Consider the following 20,542-nt stretch of genomic DNA (forward strand, 5'->3'; position numbering starts at 1 on the left):
GGTGGCGACCAGTGCAAGCACATAGTCTGAGTACAATGCTCAAAGTTAATGTGATCGACAAATGTGGAGATTGGCCCAAACCTACAGGTCCTTCAAAGTGATTCATGTGACATTGCATGTAGCTCAACTCTTACTTGAGTCACAATGCAAACCAGAGTGATAATGTGATCATTACAATCCCAAGATTGTGTCACAAATTTTGCATGAAAAATTATAAAGGGCACACAAAAAATCCATCAAATAAAACCACTCTTCTGATAAATTAAGAGGGTGTTGACGGTGAATTGAGACCAGAGCAGGCAATTTTAGGGAGGATCGTGTAGCTTGATTTAAATTAACTATGGACTTGAATTTTTATTTAAGAGAAAATGGCAGATATTTTTTGTTGAGGTTTGCAAAGAACATTATGTGCCTAGGATCCTTAACATGAAAACTATTTGCTATAATTATGCTTTTTCAGCATGAAGGTATTTTACTAATATCATGTCTTAGCACTGTTGGATGAAATTCCATTATATACATGTAGGTGCATTGTAAACACGCATGTAGCTTTCACAAAGGTTTACTTATCAAGCACTTCTAATGAGTGTTGTTTTGCAATGTAATTTAAAGCTCTGTAAGAGAGCTTAATTCGTGATGTGCAGTTTTCTATGATTCACTGTACCGGTAATAATCTTAAGACTTAGGACTGTTTATTGTTTCATTCATTGATATAGTTAGAATGTTAGTCGTTAATTGATCATGTATGTTTTTTTTATATGTCTTAATATTTTAATATTTTTCTCGGCATATTAGCATCACTGTATTGCTAGGGGCCCAACCACCCTCATCATCCCAAGTTGAAAATATAAAGAACTTTATGTTCTTACTGAAAGAAAGATTTTTAATTTAATGTCTCAGAAATGAAGCTGAAGTTGGACAAGCAATCAAGGAATCAGGCATTAAACGGGAAGATATATTTGTGGTGACAAAACTTGCAAGTTGGTCTGGTGGCCATGGATATGATCAGTGTATACAAGCATTTCATGAAAGTTTTAAAAAGTGAGTACGTAGCTGTCGGAACAGGATGTAGATCTAGTAAAGGGAAACATGTACAATTAGTCTACTTGTAAAGACGGAATTGTAAGGGTGCCAATAATGTATTTATTTATTTATTTATTTTTACAAGGAAATGCTGTGTGAAAAACCACTAACCACATTTATGTAGCTTTTGGGCTATCCTAATGAACAGTGAAATAGTTTTCATTATCCGAGTGTTGTTAACTATAAACCAAATCTAAACTACATGCACATGTACATACATGTGTATACATGCACCTGTTGGTCTTACAACAGGTCAGGTACAAACATCACAATAAGTGAACCAGTCAATAGTCAAACCGCATTTATAAAAAATGGAAGTGGCAAAATGCAAGTGGTTCTGATTGTTGCTGGTCTTGTCTAGAGTTTCTTTTTACCCTATGTTAAAGTGAAACATGCCATGCAGTACTGTTGAAAAATGTAGTATACAGTGTAATTTTATGTTCTGTCTTTTTGCAGGCTTGACACTGGTTATGTTGACTTATACCTCATTCATACCCCTGCTCCTGGGAAAAATATTGATTCATATAAAGCCATGCTGAAGCTCAAGGAGCAAGGACTGATAAGGTGACTACCGCCACTGAGGCTGCACTGTTTGAGAACTCTATCACTTACCTTAAGAACTTAATACAGTGTAGGTTCAAATGTTTGATCATGTATTACCTGTTTCCTTTATTATTCTCTTAGTATTATCGAAGATCAGTGGTTCAGGCGTGTGAAGCAACAAGGAGTAAATATTACATACCCCCCCCCCCCCATCCAAGCATTTTGCAAATATTGCTTAGCACCCCCCTCCCCCCCCCCCCTAAAAAAAAAAAAAAAAAAAACATTTCCCTAGAGGTTCAGGGACTAGAGGGTGAAATTTTAGGCTGTTTTTGGATTTATCAAATATGCATGGCCAAACTTCGGGGGAATATGGGGCTAACTTTCTCCAATTAACTGCTGTAGTGTGCTAAAAATTAGAGCAAGCAGAATGACAGAAAAGCTTTAAATGCCAGATGTTTACTTGAAATGGTCAATGAAAATTCATTCAAGAAACCTAATCTCATTGTGCTCCATTAACTGCGTTTTTACAGTCTGTATTGCAAGTCTTGCTCAAAATAAGGAAGTGTTTTCACGTTTTTGGGCAACTTTTTCGCAAAAGTACCCTAAGTGACACAAGACAATAAATTTACCTACAATGCATTGCAAAGAGCAGTGAGTGAAAGATACAAACCATCATACATGTACAGCTGTAACTGATTCTGTAAACGTTCTTGTTTTTCCTTAAAGATCTGTTGGAGTGTCCAACTTTGGTGTTCATCACTTAAAGGAGATGGAGAAAGCAGGGCTTCCCTCTCCAGCTGTCAATCAAATTGAGCTCAATCCTTATTGGCGACTGGATGATATTGTGAACTATTGTAGAGAAAAGGGAATTGCACCAATGGGTTACTGTCCATTATTTCGTGGCCAGAAAAATGATGATCCAATATTAATTGAAATGGCAACAAGGTAAGACACTTTTTGTCATCTTTAGTGAGATAAAGAATAACCTACCCAGTGGGTCAAAAGTTTAGTATCTCATGCAAGCCTCTCCTCAACTGCACTTCTGTGACAAAAATACTGTAAATTCGGGCGATTGCTATTTCAATCCTACTGAAACTGCACAATTTAAAAGAGAAAAAAGAAACCTCTCGTGTTAAAGATGTAAATAGCACCATTGCGGAAGAGCCCTGTTTGCACCTGGTTTGAAGAGGAAAATGTAATAATCAAGCTGTACTCAAAAATTCCTGTATTCAAATTACTAAACAAATCAATAGCTATCAATATAGCTTGCAAATTCTTTTTTGTTCTTTATATTTACTTATTTGTTTATTACTTACCGGTATTTAAGTTTTATTTTGGTTGTTGCTGTTGCTTTGTAACTTTTGTTAATAATGTCAATTTGTAAACACCAAAATTTATTTGCATTTAGTTTAATATAGTCATACCTAACTGCCTCGACTAGCTTTAGCTATTTGCGGGTGTATACCTAACTTTGCAACTCTCTGTTTTTTAATAAAGTGTTGTTTGTTTGTTTGTTTGTTTTTTTAATAACGTGTTGTTGTTTCTTTAAATTCCCCCTTCCCTTCGAATGATTTTGGTAAAATGTCTCACCGTCTTCTAATATTCTCTTTTATCTCTAGGTACAAGAAGACAGTTCCGCAAGTTCTTATTCGCTGGAGTGTACAAAAAAATTACATAACCATTCCAAAGTCAAGTAGAAAAGAAAGAATTTTAGAAAATGCTGATGTGTTTGACTTTGTCCTCAGTGAAGAAGATATGAACATTTTGGTAAGTGATAAATACATAAATACGGCCAAAGAGCAGAGACTTTGGCCAATGTTATCACTCTATTAAACCTTGCACGCTGCGTGGAAAAACTCAAGGTCAAGGTTTAATCATTTATACTGTATTCAGGCTTACTATGGTTCAGGAAAAATCAGGCAGAAACAGTTTTTTTGTTATTTTCTTTCAAGATCAACGAAAGGTTAGGAATTCTAAATGCAGTAGTGTCAAAGTCAGCAAAACGTCATTAGAAGGTTCGGATTTAAGAGTAACTTATGCAGCTAATATCTCCGAGCATTTACCCACCCAACCATGAGAATATACACACAAAGACCAGACCACAACACCGGGAACTACGTCCCCTACTCTTTGCGAACAGTGAGTGGGTTCTTTAAGGCTGGTTTTCGCTAGCGACCGAATCGGAGTCGGAGTCGTAATCAGAAGCGTAGAGCTTATGATCTGGTGAAAACAGCGTTCCGATTCCGGAACGTAAGCGACGGAGTCGTAAGCGCAGTCGGAAGAAAATGGAAACGTTCTGATTCTTCTGACTCCGATTCCGTCGCGCTTATGACTCCGCTTACGACTCCGATTTTTGGTTTTCACTAGGTCATAAGCGCTCTTACGACTCCGACTCCGTCGCTAGTGAAAACCAGCCTTTAACGTCCCACAGAGTTATTTACGAACAAGGGTTGTGAGACGGGGCCTACGGTTTATCGTCCTTATCCGAGAAGACTAGAAGGTCTAACCATTGCAGATGTCATTACAAAGGGAGCACTTTCTCCTCAGTTATTTAAAGACCCTGAGTGGTGGTCCGGCCGGGGTTTGAACCCACGACCTCCCGCACGGTAGTCCAGTAATCTACCAACTGAGCTAACCGGACGGCAGGTGGTAATCTTTTACTCCAGAAAACAGCATTAGGAATCATGATAAGCTAATACTAGCTTGTGATGAAATCACACGATGGTGTTGGGTTGAAACTCTCGATTGCGTGGGTTGCTGAGCATTAAAGATTTCATTTGAATAGCATAAATCATTCCAGTTACATCAAGATAAGCTACTCTTCCCGTCTCCTCTAAGGTTTTGGCAATGCGTTTTAGAACGTCGCCGATCATATCCAGGTTGAAGAGGGTGGGGATGGGGTTAAGTGACAGAGACGGGGATTTGGGGACACTGTTGTTGACTCCAGCCTTATTGGCTTCAAACGATCGCGGCAACATTATGCGAAGTGACCATAATTTTTATAATTTTAGATATGAAAATACTTCATGGGCACTGTTAACTTTATTAATTCATGTTGCAGAATAACATGCCCACGGAACAGTGTGCCGCCGGTTTGGCTAATGTGACAGGAGCACCTTGGAGAGGATAAATTTTAATTAAATCAGAAAGCCTTCACACCATGGAACATTTTTCAATTAAGTGTCCGGAAGTTAATCAATTTTGCTTTGCTTTCGTGTAACTAAAGTGCTTGAAGGAAATTTGTCATTAGTGTTAGAAGCTAGAGAGTTCATACACGTTGTTTTCACTTCCGGGAGTAGGGTACTGGTTGACCCTGCGTGTGGCTGACTGCTGAATTAGGGAACGTAAGTAACGACGACGGCGCAACGCCAACGAAAACGTCACTTGAAAATAGAAGTTCGCGCTAGCACTACTTCGCGATTATTCCACTACATTCAAACTTGTACAATGTGGCCAAAGGATACGAGAACTAAATTGATAGAAACGGCGGTCACGTAAGGAAGGGGAATGAAAAATTCACCGTCGTGTGCTGACTTTCTCCACAAAACCTTGAATTTTGTCATTTCACGTTGTTGTTTTGCTGATGACGGCAAAGAAATGTACAAAAACATATGACGTACGTGCAGAGCGATTGCTTTTGCTCATTAAACCTTTTGTTTTGTGGCATGCACGTTGCCGTCGCCGTCGTAGTTGCTTAAGTTCCCGAATGTGAATCAGCTGCGTAGTATTAGTGGCGCTTTTTAAACAACAAGTTTAAATCGGTCCAGTTTAAAAATAATCCTTAAAAACTTTCTGTAGGGGATTAAACGTCACAACATTTACAAGGTTTCCGCTGTACGAGAACTTCTGGGATATGGGCTATTTTAACCGCAGTGTTAACCGTTGGAAGAATACAGGAAACGTGGCATACTAGAGTGCATGTGCACGCTATTGGAAATATCTCGATGTATTGTCCTTTTATTAATTACATAGTATTTTTATGGGTAAAAACTATTATTCAGTAAATTTAACCGGGAACAAATTCATTGTTATCGTTATCCTTTCCAAGTGCAGTTTGTTATATCTCGTAATGTAGCACAGCATTGCTCTCTTGGCATTGTATCCTGTTTGTAAAATTAAAAAAAAGTAAAAATGTTACAGTTACGTATATTGCTACGTCTACCACTAATACCAAAATAATTTCAGCGACGTGGTTTGCACGAAGGCTTGTTCAAGGAGCAAAAGCCTCTGTCATTTACACAGAGAGACGTAGCCCACCGCTTCTTGCTTAAAAGCGGAGGAAGACGGCTCCCCTCCCCCATCAATTGTTGATGGGCTAGACATCGAGTAGTCTTATTTTTCACTGGGATAGCGGAGTTAGCCAAATACGCGAACGCAAACAAAAATTACATGTGTCGCTCGCTTTACTATCTCGGAGAAAAATAACTCACTCCTCGTAGTCTACATCTTTAACGTTTAAGTAAGACTTTTCTCCATAGAAACAAAACCACCGTCCCTTCGCATTTTGAGGACGACTTAAAATAAAAGAAACAAGATAGGCATCGATAGGTACAAGATAGTATAGGCAGAGTCACTGTAGTCTGAAATAGAACATCGTGACAAAGCAGCGAGCCTGTGACAAGATCCGTTTAAAACCTTGTCTGACACACATAATTCTAATTAGTTGTAGTTGTATCAGCATTATAGGCAGAGTCACTGTAGTCTGAAATAGAACACAGTGACAAAGCAGCGAGCCTGTGATAACATCCGTTTGAATCCTAGGTCTAACTCACGCAATTCTCATTAGTTGTATCGGCACAAAGACTCCGTAAAATACCTACCAGTGTTTTCATGTCCTCGTCGCTAACAGCGAAGTCAAAAACGTCGGCATTTTGTTGAATCCGTTCCAGCTTTCCTGACTTTGGAATAGTAATGTAGTTTTTCTGTACACTCCAACGGATCAGAAGCTGCGGTACTGATTTGTTGTATCTATAGAATTAAAAAAAAGTGGGGGGTTTTTATCGTGGCGCTGATTCTTGAATACTCTCATTACCACCGAACACGATCCTTTTGACGTTTATTGTATGACCCATATGAGTCGCTCAGTAGTACGTTAGAGCATCCGACTGCGGACAACCACGTTACCAGGGCTTTTCCCTTTAACCCCTGGAAACGAGGTTGGAGGGAAAAGGCCTGGAAACGAGGTTGGTATGCGAAAGGTTATGGATTCGATGTCCCTCAGGAACTCGAGTTTGTTAAAGCTGGATTGATTGATTGATTGATTGATTGATTGTTTGATTGATTGATTGATTGATTGATTGATTGATTGATTGATTGATTGATTGATTGATTGATTGATTGATTGATTGATTGATTGATTGATTGATTGATGCTCCGCTGGTATTGCAGGGACGCATGGGTTATGTAGTTAATCTTCACCAATTGTTTTAGTTTACGTTAGTGTTTTCACAGACCTACAGATTGTTTCGCACATTGTAATCCGTTAACGCTATTTGAATCGTGTCCAATTTGACTATCGTGTACTTTTTTTCGAATTTTTTTCAATTCTTTTGATTTAAACAATTATTCGCCCTCAATTACCATCATCCTTTGGGTTACAGGCTCGCAAGAAAGCGCACGGAGATTACCGAGGAACATTCAGAGACATTTGAAGACAATCCTTGAAGGAAAACCAAACGTATCAGGGTTTGGCTACTTCATTATTTCACTTACCTACTAGCCATTTCGATCAGAATAGGATCTTCGTTTTTCTTGCCGCGAAATATTGGACTGTAACCCATTACGGCAATTCCTTTTACTTTACAGTAGCTCACAATGTCTTCTAAGCGCCAATAAGGATTCAGCTCTATTTGATTGACAGCTGGAGTCGGAAGGACCGCTTTCTCCATCTCTTTAAGGTGATCCACGCCGAAGTTGGAGACGCCGATTGACCTATGAGTTTCGAAATGCTTGGTTAGAGTTTAGTCAAAATATGAGTCCCTCAAGACCAACTAACATAAGCAACAGCCGAAGCACGATAGTCTCCTACGCAGACGTTCTTAGTGTCGTCACGCAACGCTCCTGCGTGACGACACTAAGAACGGCTGCGACGAGACTTAAGAAGCACGATGCCTTCCATTTGCCCAAAAAAAATCGACAAAACTGGATTGGAATTACATAGATTAAAACCTTTTCGAAAAAGAAACACTACTATTTCTCTTTCCCCGGTTCAGGAATTTTCCATACAATCCAAATTTTTCTCAGGCCTTTAGTCTTCCTGGAGAACAATTTGCTTGATTTCGAAACGTTATTCTGTACTAATCGAGAGGACTTATAACGCTATGGCTGTTTACCATGTTTAGTCGCCAAAAAGAAGAAGAAGAAGAAGAAGAAGAAGAAGAAGAAGAAGAAGAAGAAGAAGAAGAAGAAGAAGAGGAGGAGGAGGAGGAGGAGGAGGAGGAGGAGGAGGAAGAAGAAGAAGAAGAAGAAGAAGAAGAAGAATAAGAAGAAGAAGAAGAAGAAGAAGAAGTATAGTAAAGTATTCCACGATTTGTGGAGCGTGAGCTTCCCCCCCCCCCCCCTACCCCCGACATTTTGAATTTCGCGAGGACACTGGGGACGAGGTTGATTTTCAAGTGGATCTCTGCCTAACAACCTGCCTAAAACCAACTACAATCACAGCTCACTACTCAATAAGGATTGGTCTTCGCTTTGGCGTGGCAGTTCTCAACTCTTACCTGACATTTTAGTATTGCTTCGTGATCGTTAATAAGACATGTCAGCCGTTCGAAGGCTTACTTATTTTCCCGAGACCTTGAAACACACGCAATAAGGCTTTTATTATCCTAAAACCTCTTGCTAAATTATAAGATAACACACATATACAATTAGTTTACCGTATAAGCCCTTGTTGCTTGAGTTTCATCATGGCTTTGTAGGAGTCAACATTTTTTCCCGCGGTAGGAGAGTGGATGAGAAACAAATCAATATAGCCTACATCAAGCCTGCAATGAAAAAACAAGTTCACTTATCACACAAAGCTTCGATTATGTACTTTGAAAACTAACTCTTGCTAATGCAGCAATTTGGTTGTTATCTCAATAATGTTATGTTAAAACCTACACGCCTTTATAGCATTCCTCACCGATATGGACCACAGCTGTCACAGTTGCGGATGTACGCATTGAACTCTGGGTCTGTTTGCTCCCATGTGGGTGCAACTGCACCAGTGTGTTTGAGACTATCAAAATATCACGTGACAACAAAGTAACAGCAACTGTAGATAAGACGTGGAAAACGGAAAAGTCATGATTTTGTTTTCCCTTTAGGTCACGTTCTCTCCTCAACCGAAAGAAAACCGGATGTCCCGCACAATTGCTGTGTTGACCGAGCCAAAGCCGTTGGGGGTTTCGGAAAGTGAAGAAAAGGAAAAAAAACTCCAGGTTAACCTAGAACAAGGTTTGCATCACGGGCCGTCTAGTGCAAAAATAAAGAGAAACTCATATAAAGTGTTCATTAATTTGCTACGCATCAAAAGGTGTCTACCCCTTAAAGCCTTTATAACGTTTGAAGGATGAGATCTGAATGGAACTGAGATTATATAATAATAAATACGGTCCATTTAGTAATTCGTATTGAATAACTGCTATTATCACTCCTACATTTATTAATAAACCTACTTCTTAAGACTTGTATCGAAAGCCTTCAAACATTCCTCGTATCCATGACCTGCCCCTGGTAACTTCGTCACCACAAAAATATCTTCTCGTTTCACTCCCGATTCCTTGATTCCTCGACCAACTTCATGTTCATTTCTGTTCGAAACAATTCGAATAACTTTTTAAAATAAAATCACTTCATGCAAGCTCGCCTCTCTCCTGCCCTCCCCTCCCCAACATCCCCGAAGAGAGTTTGCTTGCGACCGATTTACATGAGAAATCAGCTAAGCGCGACGCCAATGTGATCTCTACGGCAAACACTCAAATCGCTCGCGAGAAATAGTAGTAGTAGAAGAAGAAGAAGAAGAAGAAGACCAGGAGGCCGTTTCTCGAAAGTCCCGGTAACTTATCGGGCCCGGTAAGTGTCCCGGTAAGTACCCGATAATTTTAAGGGTGTTTCTCGAATCTCCCGCTATTTTCAATGTCAGTTTCCCGGGAGATGATCTCGGAGAGGCGATTTACGTGACACCAGCGTTAGCTGAAAATTCAAAATATATTTGACGAAGAGACGGTTTTGGTGTCAGTCTACATTTTATACCCAGTCTGCAGTCTGCAATCTGCATTTTATACCTAGTCTGCATTTAATACCCAGTCTGCATTTTATACCGACCGTTTCATAATTACTTGGGCTTCCCACAGGGAGACCAAGTTGAAAATTGCCCTTCGTTTTTTTTTTTTTTTTTTTGTTTTCCACATTCAGTCACAAATCGCCGTCTGGGCCTTAAAACGCATGCGCAGGTAATCTTGTCGCTGCATGGGTTTGCATGGGTCGGCCATTTTTTAGTCGACGATTTTCGCGTTTTCCGAAGGAAAATACAACTTTTCGAAATGGTACATCGAAAGAAGAACTACTTAGGAATACTCAACAGTTTCGATAGCGGAAATCCGAGAAATAACGGCGAAGAAACTGTGCTTCGAGCACAAATTGTTGTTTTATCCAGGCGACGAGTTAGCGGAGCGCGGACATCTCAAATCCTTATTCAGGCCACGGACTTTCTACTAAATTTTTTAGTACTTCTGGGAATTCAACGGCTGAAAAATTACAGGTTTGATCGTGAATTTGTACTGAAATACTATTCTAATTGACCGATTCTTTATATTCTGAACAGTTTTAGCGAAAATTTGAAAAACGTGCCACGCACGGGTTGATAAATTCGCTTCGAAATGGACTGATAGTTCCTTCAAATCGCTTTCGCGTCTCTCGTCTCGCATTTAGAATTATAAGCGTTTCTTTCTTAGGCGTAAACAAAGACTATTCTCAATAAATTTTTCCTTTGGGGAAGCATTCTGTCTGTTTTTCTCTCTATTTTAATTGCCAAAACGTGACAACTGCGTAATCTTGCGTAAACAAACGCATGCACTGGAGACGGATCAAATTTCGCCGATGTGACGCGAGGACAAATTTCATCGATTAATGGGTGAAAGATACTGACAAAAAGAAATTCCCACGAAACACCAATTTCAATCAGAATTCCCTTATTTCAAAAAACAAAAACTTTTGCGAGGGGGGGATGAAGCCAACACAAGATATCCCTGCCCACTTTGCTAAATCCTGTTGGCCAGATAGATGCACAGATAGGTTGAAAGCTCGGATTTTACTGTCAGAACCTGTATTCGATTCTAAAATTTATTACTTAAACGGTCAGTGTAAAACGCAGTCTACAGACCGGGCGTAAAAAACGGACAGAGGGTACAATTTAGACCAGGAATATACATTGTTTACAATATAAGTGCTTGTACTATGCTGTAAAACAATCGACAAATGACAACTGAGATTTTATCATGTCAACTTTCTGGCATTTACAGCTGGATATACCAGGAATGGAGCCCAAGTTCACGCACATATGCGTCTTGTTTCTTAAATAACAAGGGCCGGGACCAGGTTATGTCTTTATCAGGGGATTCAAAACCCTTGAATAGGCTTTTGAACATTATGCTTTTGATTCCTCATTAAAATCCTCCACCTTAATGCTCCATTTTCTTTTCCACTAAAATGCTCGGTCTATCCCCCAAAAGTCACCCAAATGCTTGGATGATGAGTCATTATACACCTCCTTATATATTTTATTAATTAATGCAGGACATGAACAATAGATGACATCGATGATCAGAAAATCAATTGATCAATCGATGTGAATTAATTGATTGACATTGATAATCAATGAACAACTATGCTAAAGAAATTTGTGATTGTCGATTTTCATCGATTATAAATTTTTATCGGGTAGTGGCTCAAAAATGTTTTATTTTCTTCGTTTCTTATCTTACTTCCAATAAATTCTGGCCAAATTTAGTCCTAGCCGGTGATAGGTCTTGTTTCCAGTAGATGTAAAAATAGGTCATTCTGCATATGTATGTATAGGTAGATATTATTCAATAAGAAACTTACTGTATTTGGAGATAAATTAGTCATTAAAAGAAGTGACAATGCTGCATGGTGAAAAAAGCCAGATGGTCAAATACCCAAGGTTAATTGGGTGGTAGGCTAATGCTTGACCCCCTGGATGGAAAGTGTGGAAAAATACCCCACTATGCCGGGGTGGGGGGGGGGGAATGGGTACAACTGGGATTGACTGATTTTCTTTTTGGATACCAACAGCACTTGTAAGTTCTGCTTTCTCTGCATAGTTTTAAACTGTGCAAAAATATCCCTGTAGGCACCACCCATAGGATCTTAAGCCATACTTAGATGGTGTCCTCACAACTATAAGGTCCTTGATGTAGTCGGGTGCAATACCATGAATAGCTTTAAACGTGATGAGCAGCAACTTAAATTGGATCCTGAATCTGACATGACCTGGTCCTTGTTATTTAAGGAATTATGAATTATAAATAACAATGACTGTAGCAATGGACGAACCCAAACACTCGTTAAGGTGCCTAAGAAGCGAAAACTGTTTTTGTGTAGTTATAAAATTTGCACTTTGAAATATATGATTCCGAAGTTTCAGAGTGCTGGGGTAAAAATTGCGGATTTTACGAAGGCTGAAAATTGGGCTATTTTGCTCTCAAAAATGGTCAGAGGACTAGGTCGAGTTTTATGCTGAATTCCAAGTTGTGACGTCACGATGGTGCCAAAAGTTTGTTTACTCTCATTCTGTTCTTGCCGCCAAAAAGGATTGTAGAAAGAATAAAACATGACCAGCGAATCTGTAAACGATCGATTCTGGCAACTCTCTTTAATATCCGCCTCGCTGTCGCTTATCTTTCTTCTCTTCCGCCATGATGAATTGCAATTTTTGGCACCAACGTGACGTCAGAAGTTATTGTCACCTGGCATTTTGGCCGCGCGATTCGAATACCATTTTTGAGGGCAAAATAGTCTAACTTTGAGCGCTCACAATATCGGCAATTTTTACCCCAGCAATCTCAAACTTTGAAATCGCATGTTTAAAAGGGTAAATTTTATAACTACCTAAAGACAATTTTCGCTTCATAGGCACTTTAAAAGAGATGGTATTTTAAAAGCATCATTCTAAACTACAGGTGTACTAGCTGATCCTGTTAAGGTTCTTTGAAAGGAACTTCAGAAAATTCTGAAGGACCTGCACCATTTGCTACAGATTGAACAAAATTGCAACACCTGACACCAAGACCACCATTTGGGGCCTTTTTGTGGGATAATCCGCAGGACAGGTTGAACACTTCAGACTCAACCTGGTTGAAGTCCTTGTTATGTAAGGTCTTTCTACATACCAGGACTATTGTGTGCCTGTTGTCTAGTCTGTTTAAAACCAGAGCCTCAACTCTTTGTTATGGCGCAGGTATATTTTGTAAATTTAGTTTATATATTTAGTAAGGGGACCTTCACATAGGGCTAACCTCGTGGTCCTCCTTTTCAAATATATCATGTATGGCATATGCATTCGAATAAATTATTATTATTATCATCACCACCATCATCATCATTATAAAAAGTTTTTTCAAATATCAACTGTATATATAAAAAATTATATATACATTTATAATTATAATTATATAATTTATATATAACTATCTTATTATTACTAATACTACTATTAGCATTATTGATAGATGAGTTAATCGTTTGTCTCACGATTGAGTCACAAAGATGTGGATCGCGACATTTCGACCGCTATACTGCTGGTCTTCATCAGGCGATGGTGTCGACTGATTGCGTGACAGTATAAGTAGCACCTTGGTTTGTGTTGATTGGTGCGTTTCGATCCTCTCTTAGGCTGTTGTTGATTGGAGGATTTCGATCCTCGTCGTTCAGACTAGAAATTGTTCCCTCGGCCGTCCGCCTTGGTACCGATCGGCTGCTGTGTTGTTTGATCGTGGGCATCCACGCTTCCGGAATTTCAATTCCATTATCCCTATTGATGTTGTCAGGGTGAAGTCTTATGTGAATAGCCTCTTTAACCCTACGGGTGTACGGTCCGTTGGGTCTTTATTAAGAAGTCGGTATGGACCCTTCTCAATCAGTGTTTTCAGTTTATCGTCATAGGTGTTTTTGTCTAGCACTACACTGGCACGACCTTTGTCTGCCGGGAGAATCATAATGTTCTTATCCTCTTTTAAACCTTTGAGAGCTTGTTTCATCTCCCTGGTGATATTAGGTTCAGGAGGCTTAGTCTTCTGGAGGATAGAGTTTACGTTTCTCCTGACAGTGTCTGCCTGTTCTGCGTCAAGTGGTCTTATTGCAGATTCAACCTTGGCAACTATCTCAGTGGCTGGGATGCTTGTAGGTGTTACAGCAAAATTTAACCCTTTCTGTAGTAAAGATACCTCAGCGTCGCTTAAGGACCTGGAGGATAAGTTGATAACCCATTTGGATTTGTCAACTTGGGGTGTTCTGTCAACATGAGGTGTTCTTGTCGTTGAAACAGAAGACTGTTTCTCGATCAACAGGTTATCGAACTTTCGTTTCTGTCTGTCTCTGGTCTTATTAAACAGTCGTTTTGTGTTGCAACTGATCTTTTCAAGTATCTCAGAAGCATCTTTAGGCGAAAGAGTGGCTGTTATACTCTTCGCTGTAGAGTGGCTATCTTGCATCGCATTTCCCTTAGCCCTCTGAGCTAGTCTGATTCTCTCTCTTAGCAATCTCAAGGATGCTAGTTCGGCTACTCTGTGACCGCCTTTGGTTGGAACTGGCGAACGGACCCGAAGGTCTCTAGGAACAACGTGGTTCCTTACGCACCTTATGAGAAAGGTGAGGTGGTTAGCATATCGCGCGAGCTTGCGTGAGCAACGCTCGTGTCGACGAATCAACCTTAGGGCTGTGCGCCCATATTTCAGGTCAATATTATGAAAGGTGTTTGTCATCGTGGTTTAAAATGATAGATGAGTTAATCGTTTGTCTCACGATTGAGTCACAAAGATGTGGATCGCGACGTTTCGACCGCTATACTGCTGGTCTTCATCAGGCGATGGTGTCGACTGATTGCGTGACAGTATAAGTAGCACCTTGGTTTGTGTTGATTGGTGCGTTTCGATCCTCTCTTAGGCCTAAGAGAGGATCGAAACGCACCAATCAACACAAACCAAGGTTGCTACTTATACTGAGTAGGATCCTTTGCATGTTCTGTTCTTTCCTTTACTGTCATTAATACAAAGTGTCTTGCAGTTTTCTTGGAACTCTGGTGGTCCCCAGCAAACACACTCGCTCCATGTTGTAGGGCATGCCCAGCGGCTTTAACCATTTACCAAATCCTCCCGAGACTGTACCCAATGCACCAAAGATTACTGGAATGACCAAGACTGATTATCATCATCATCATTGTTTCAAACACAAACAGCAGTGTTTTATGAAGTTTAAAAATTCGAGCATGAAGGCTAGAATTTTTAGACTTGATAAAACATGTGCTGTGGGTGTTTTGAACAGCTTCAATAACTGTCCCCAGAGTATTTCCTTTCTATAGTATGGCTAAGTGATGTTTTTCTGATTTAAAATGTAATTGATTGAAAAATGCCAAATAAAAGCAGCAAAAATAACAAAGGTTGGTGAACTTTTGTTGTGCAAATGATATGTATTTGGGATCTGATGAGACCAGAACACCAAGCAGCCTGGAATATTGTACTCCAAGATGGCACCAGCTAAAAGGCATTTTCAGAAAGATTTCCACACAGACACTTTACTCAGTAATTATACATACATCACTGTCATACTTTGACTTGCTGAAGGTAAAATATTCTTTTGACTTTTGAGCTTTTTTTTGTTTTGTTTATGACTATGCTGGGAAGGCAGATCTTAGTAAGAACTGTTAAAATCCAAAAAGAAAATTGGCGGTAACCACGCATTTTTTAGAGATACAACAGTCATTCTAAAAAACAGTAAAATACAAGGAAATGTATGGCATTTTTTTCCAAATTGAAGCTTTCTTATCTCTGAAAAACGCATGATTAACCCGAAGTTTCTTTTTAAAAAGCTAGAGTACTTGCTAAGTTCTGCTTTCTGCCTAGTTTTAAACCACGCAAAACTATCCCTTTATTGGTAGGCACCACCCATAGGCAACCCGAGTAGCTCAAGATGCACAGAATGTATGCGCAGTAACAAACGTAGGCATCGTCCTTAACTCTTTGACCCCTGAACGGATGCCTTAAGGCACACTTACATATATGGTGTACATTTTGCCCCACGAAAAGGGGCCAAAGGCACATTCTACGTCCCAGACCTCCTCTACTATTGCGAGAAACAACTTTCGGGGGGGGGGGGGGGGATTTTCAATTTTTGTCGAAGCATTGTTTATAGATGTTAGCTGGTGATTTAAAAATGGCGTCCTTCTACTCAGACATGGAGGAAATTCATTGAATTGTGTTGGAAAGACCCGACATTAGCAATGTTTCATAGGAAAATAGTTCCGAGTACAAAACCGCCAATTATTCTTCCCCAGGAGAGTCCGAAAATGTAAATACTGTGGAAGCATCAAGAGAGCAACATCTCACGCACGTGCAAAAATGGACAAATATTAAGATAGAAACAAGTTTGGCAACAAACGCCATAGAGATGAAGAGAAAACTCTAAACCTGAATCAGAGCGTTTTAAATTTCAGTTATACAATACAAACTGACCGCAATTTTCAGGCTCCAACCATGGACCGACTCATGCCTTTGAGGTTGATATCAGTACGACTATATTTTTTGACAAGCTGTTTTCAGATGAAGTGTGATCCAAGAATGAAAACGGTTGCTGATTGTTGTAGCTGATATATTATTCAAGTGATTTATTATACTCTGAGTCTGATAGTTGAACATCAGAAGCTTGCATGGAAGGTAATAAACTAGGACCCAAGACAGCAGATGTGATATTTCTTCTTTTTTGGCGAACATTTTGAATGACTAACCAGACTAGTTAATAATTAACAACATAATGTTTACATTTTCAAAATGTTAATCTTATCTACTTTCTAGATCTACAAATATATGGTTATGTATGGTTTAGATGAAAACCTAAGCTTTTATTAGCTATTTTCTCTGTCCATGTCAATTTTTAGCAAAAATTACTAAAAAATTCAGGGGGTCAAAGGGTTAAACTCGCACGGTTATGACTGGACCAAAGTTCCTCTGCTAGCATATAACACACAAGCGAGAAACCGTGATATCAATCCAGGCTTACACTGTGTCATACTCACTGATAGTATGTAGCGGTATCGATCATGCGGTATCCATTCTGTAAAGCAAACTTGGTAGCCTTTAGAGCTTCTCCTACAGTGAAGTTATTCCATACTCCAAGGCCAAACATTGGCATTTTATGGCCATCGTTTAAGCAAGCAGTTTTGAGAAGGCCTTCTCCTTCCATTCTCTCAATCTCGTACCGAGAGTCCTCAGGCTCTTTGGCCAGCGGTTGTTCGCCAGGAGAGACTCTGGAGAACTGGGGGAGGAGCGGGGGAGGGGACTTAAGAGGGAGACCTTAAAGTGCCCATATCGGAAATTTTTTTATTTTCGTATCTGAATCTAAACATCACCCTAAGAACTTCAGTGAAAAAATTTTTCGATTTGCATAAAACGCGAATTTTTTATGAATTTTATAAGACGTTCAAATTTGCCGCCATTTTGGCCCACCATTCGCATTAGTCTCCTCTCGGTCTAGCAAGAGCTTTGACGTAGATTCAGGAACACGTGACTTCAGCCTTTCTCTGGATCTCACTGAAAACAAGTCGCGGTATTTCTGCACGTCTCTCGAAAATGCCGGAAAGATGTGTTGCAGCGAGATGTGGAAACATCAAAGACGAAGCGAATGGAATAAGCATGCACAGGATTCCTTTCTTTGGCACCACATGCCCGCAAAGACTGAGGAGGCGAAAGAAATGGATCGATTTTATGCTGGAGCGGAGGAAGATGTGGACGCGCGCCTGGTAAGACCTCGTCCTTGTGCTCGATGCACTTCAATGACGAGGATTTCACAAGGCTGATGAATTCAGGTTTAAACTTAAAACGTGAACTGAAGTAGGATGTCATAGCGTTTGTGTTTATCCTTTAAAACAGCTAAGCGAAAGGAAGACGAAGACCAAGAGCCACCCTCGAAGAGGAGCAGGGAAAAGCGAATGGTAAGCTTTCGATGCTGAATATTCACACCCGCTTGTGACATTCTAAGCGTTGTAACCGGCTGAGGTTTATAGTTTGACCTCACTGTTAACGCAGTCGCAAGTTTTATAAAATATGGCGTAATTGTTTTGGTATATATTCTTATAGATCGTGAGATCCGCGAAGTTTCGTTGAGACCAAGCTCTCAAAAAATACTAGCACAAATGCTACCACTGATGTAAAAAATAGATCGATGCAAGAACAGTCGCACTCGGCGAACCGGCACAGAAAACATTGTAAACCACGATGTAGATAAGGTAGATTAACTGCAGCAAGAATTCAACGAGCTCAAACAAATATTGTACACACATGTGTTGCAGAATTCTGCAAACAATAAAAATGTTGAAAAGTATAACAGCGTTATCTCTGAAAACCTAACCACCACAACGGGGGCTCAAAATAAAAAAGGGCACAAAACAAATAACAAGCGCAAAGAGCGCAGAAAAAAAATGTTTAAAAAACGGATTGAGACACAAAGAGAAAAACACGAGAAATTCATGAAGAATTTTTCAAACAACCAACTTAGCGACAGCCTGTTAGCGTTATTTCTAAAAGGCTCAAATTTGTCCCGACACCGGTGACAGACACGAATTACATTAGACGCCAACTCTTGTTAGACTTCGAACATTTCGCAAAACATATGCGCCTAAAAGATACAATGGATTTCGTAAACTGTGGGACAGTGACAAAAAGGAAATTAACCTGTTCATTGGACAAGATAACAACTTCCATCCTACAATTAAATTTACGGCCGAAATTTCAGAGAACGAGACAAGCTATTATTATCACAGTTCAACACGTGTCCTTCCTGTAGTTCCGCGAGAACAATGTCGCTAGTCAGCGCTTCCCAATTGCCTTCGAGTTCCTTGCAGCAGTAGCACTCGCTGATATTTGCTAGCAGATCACGGCTACAGTTATCACAAGTACATCTACATGGAAGATAATTCGTTCGAATGTATGTGAGTACTTGGCCATAGTTTTGACAGATGATAATGAAGAGCGGGTATGCAAAATGCAAGGTGAGAACTTTACCATCCACTAACACGCACTCTATTCTCCAAGCGTTTCGTTAAATCTTCCTCGAGTCGTCGCTTCTCCTCTTGTTCCTTGCGATATCTTTTTAGCCATTCTTCGTCTGCTATCGGCTCGTCCGCGTACGGTTTGAGTGTATCATCTTCACACGTATTACTTGTTTCGTGGACGCCATCTATCGCCTCGACTTCGACGCTTTCAAATTCGTCCTAGCTGCTTTCTTCAGCGGTTTGCTCACTTTCCGTGTCAGATAAGTTTTCTGCCATGGAATATATTTATTTGGAGCTAAGTTTTTCCTTCCTACCGGTGAATCCGACGATTTTCTTTCTGCCGCGAATGTACTTTACTGAAGGTCAAGTGAGTGCATAGACTCGACAGTTCCTGAATGTACGTCACAGACCATGTCACGTGGCCCTATATTGAGCCCGTCGGCATTCTCATCAGCGGGGCGGGTGGACCGCAATAAAATAGGATTTTAAAGATTTGTAAAATTCATAAAAAATTCGCGTTTCATGCAAATCGAAAAATTTTTTCGCGGACGTTCTTCGCGTTATGTAAAGATTCAGATGAGAAAATTAAAAAAATTCCGTTATGGGCACTTTAACTGTGGCCCGTTCGCGTTTCTCGAAAGTTAAGTTCCGGTTACTTACCGAGGTCCCGTTTCTCGAAATTAATACAGATAGATTCTCGAAGTTAATACAAATAGATTCAAGAACTCTTACGTTAATTGCCTAATTTTCAAATACAATTTAGCTATTTGAGCGTATTTTAATGGTAAATAACTTTGATATTATTGTAACATGAAGATTTTTTTTTTATCTTGTGAGGAATTAAAGACTTTTATTATTATTAATATTAATATTATTTTTATTATTATTATTATTATTATTATTATTATTATTATTATTATTATTATAATTATTATTATTATTATTATTATTATTATTATTATTATTATTATTATTATTATTATTAGTATTATTATTATTATATGAAAATCCCGATAACTTTTCGCGCCCGGAGCCCCTTTTCTCGAAAGTCCCGTAACTTACCGGGCCCAGTAAGTGATTGACGCCTATGGAGGACCCACTCAAGCATCGAGATCACTCGCTTAAAATGACAGCTCCCTCTTCTCTTGGTTCATCCTTATTGATTCTTTTATTGCCTCTAAGCAGCGATTTAATGTATAATGCCTGCCAGCAATGAACTGCGGCCGCAGAGCGGAAGCTTGTTCTCCGAGTGATTGACGTCCTTGGAGGAACCAATCACGCTTCAAGATCACTTACTCAAAATTTAACAACAGCTCCTTAATCTGTTGATTCATTCTCAGTGAGACTGTTCCTCTTATATCTGATCGGTTGACGCAGCCATTAATTTATCTTTGAGGAAAAAGCCCGTAATTTCGTGAAACTTTACAATGCTTACGAGGGAGGCAGTTATTTACCTTTTTTGTTCAACTCTGATGTTTTGCTGCATTCAAGGAGTGGAGCCTGCCCAAACTGTAAGTGTATACATATAACGAAGTACGGAAGAGCGATCCCTACCTTACAGTTTATTAAATTTTAATTAATTTTTTGTCCAGAGAGAAAAATTCCTCTCCAAGAGAGGATGAGACAGAGAATTCTATAAAAAATCAATTAGAG

At 39.6% G+C, this 20,542-nt stretch overlaps 3 protein-coding genes across 4 annotated transcripts in view; 1 reads left to right on the plus strand and 2 right to left on the minus strand.

The window, feature by feature from the left end:
- The window catches only part of LOC146456336 (uncharacterized), a 57,738-nt gene that overhangs the window by 17,336 nt on the left and 19,860 nt on the right, over nt 1–20,542 (minus strand). The window lies entirely within an intron of this gene.
- LOC146456338 (uncharacterized) lies at nt 36–5,763 on the plus strand. The gene is made up of 6 exons (XM_085093276.1): nt 36–97; nt 901–1,041; nt 1,540–1,647; nt 2,353–2,571; nt 3,246–3,393; nt 4,688–5,763. Exons 1-6 carry the CDS (start codon nt 36–38, stop codon nt 4,754–4,756), a joined length of 747 nt encoding a protein of 248 aa, XP_084949402.1. The 3' UTR covers nt 4,757–5,763.
- On the minus strand, nt 6,325–17,082 carry LOC146456339 (uncharacterized). The gene is made up of 5 exons (XM_085093271.1): nt 16,916–17,082; nt 9,285–9,419; nt 8,502–8,609; nt 7,339–7,557; nt 6,325–6,594 (listed from the first exon to the last, which is right to left on the minus strand). Exons 1-5 carry the CDS (start codon nt 17,080–17,082, stop codon nt 6,390–6,392), a joined length of 834 nt encoding a protein of 277 aa, XP_084949397.1. The 3' UTR covers nt 6,325–6,389.

This window comes from Pavona decussata, unplaced genomic scaffold (genome assembly GCF_977016875.1).
Source record: "Pavona decussata unplaced genomic scaffold, jaPavDecu1.1 SCAFFOLD_258, whole genome shotgun sequence".
Lineage (NCBI taxonomy): Eukaryota > Metazoa > Cnidaria > Anthozoa > Scleractinia > Agariciidae > Pavona > Pavona decussata.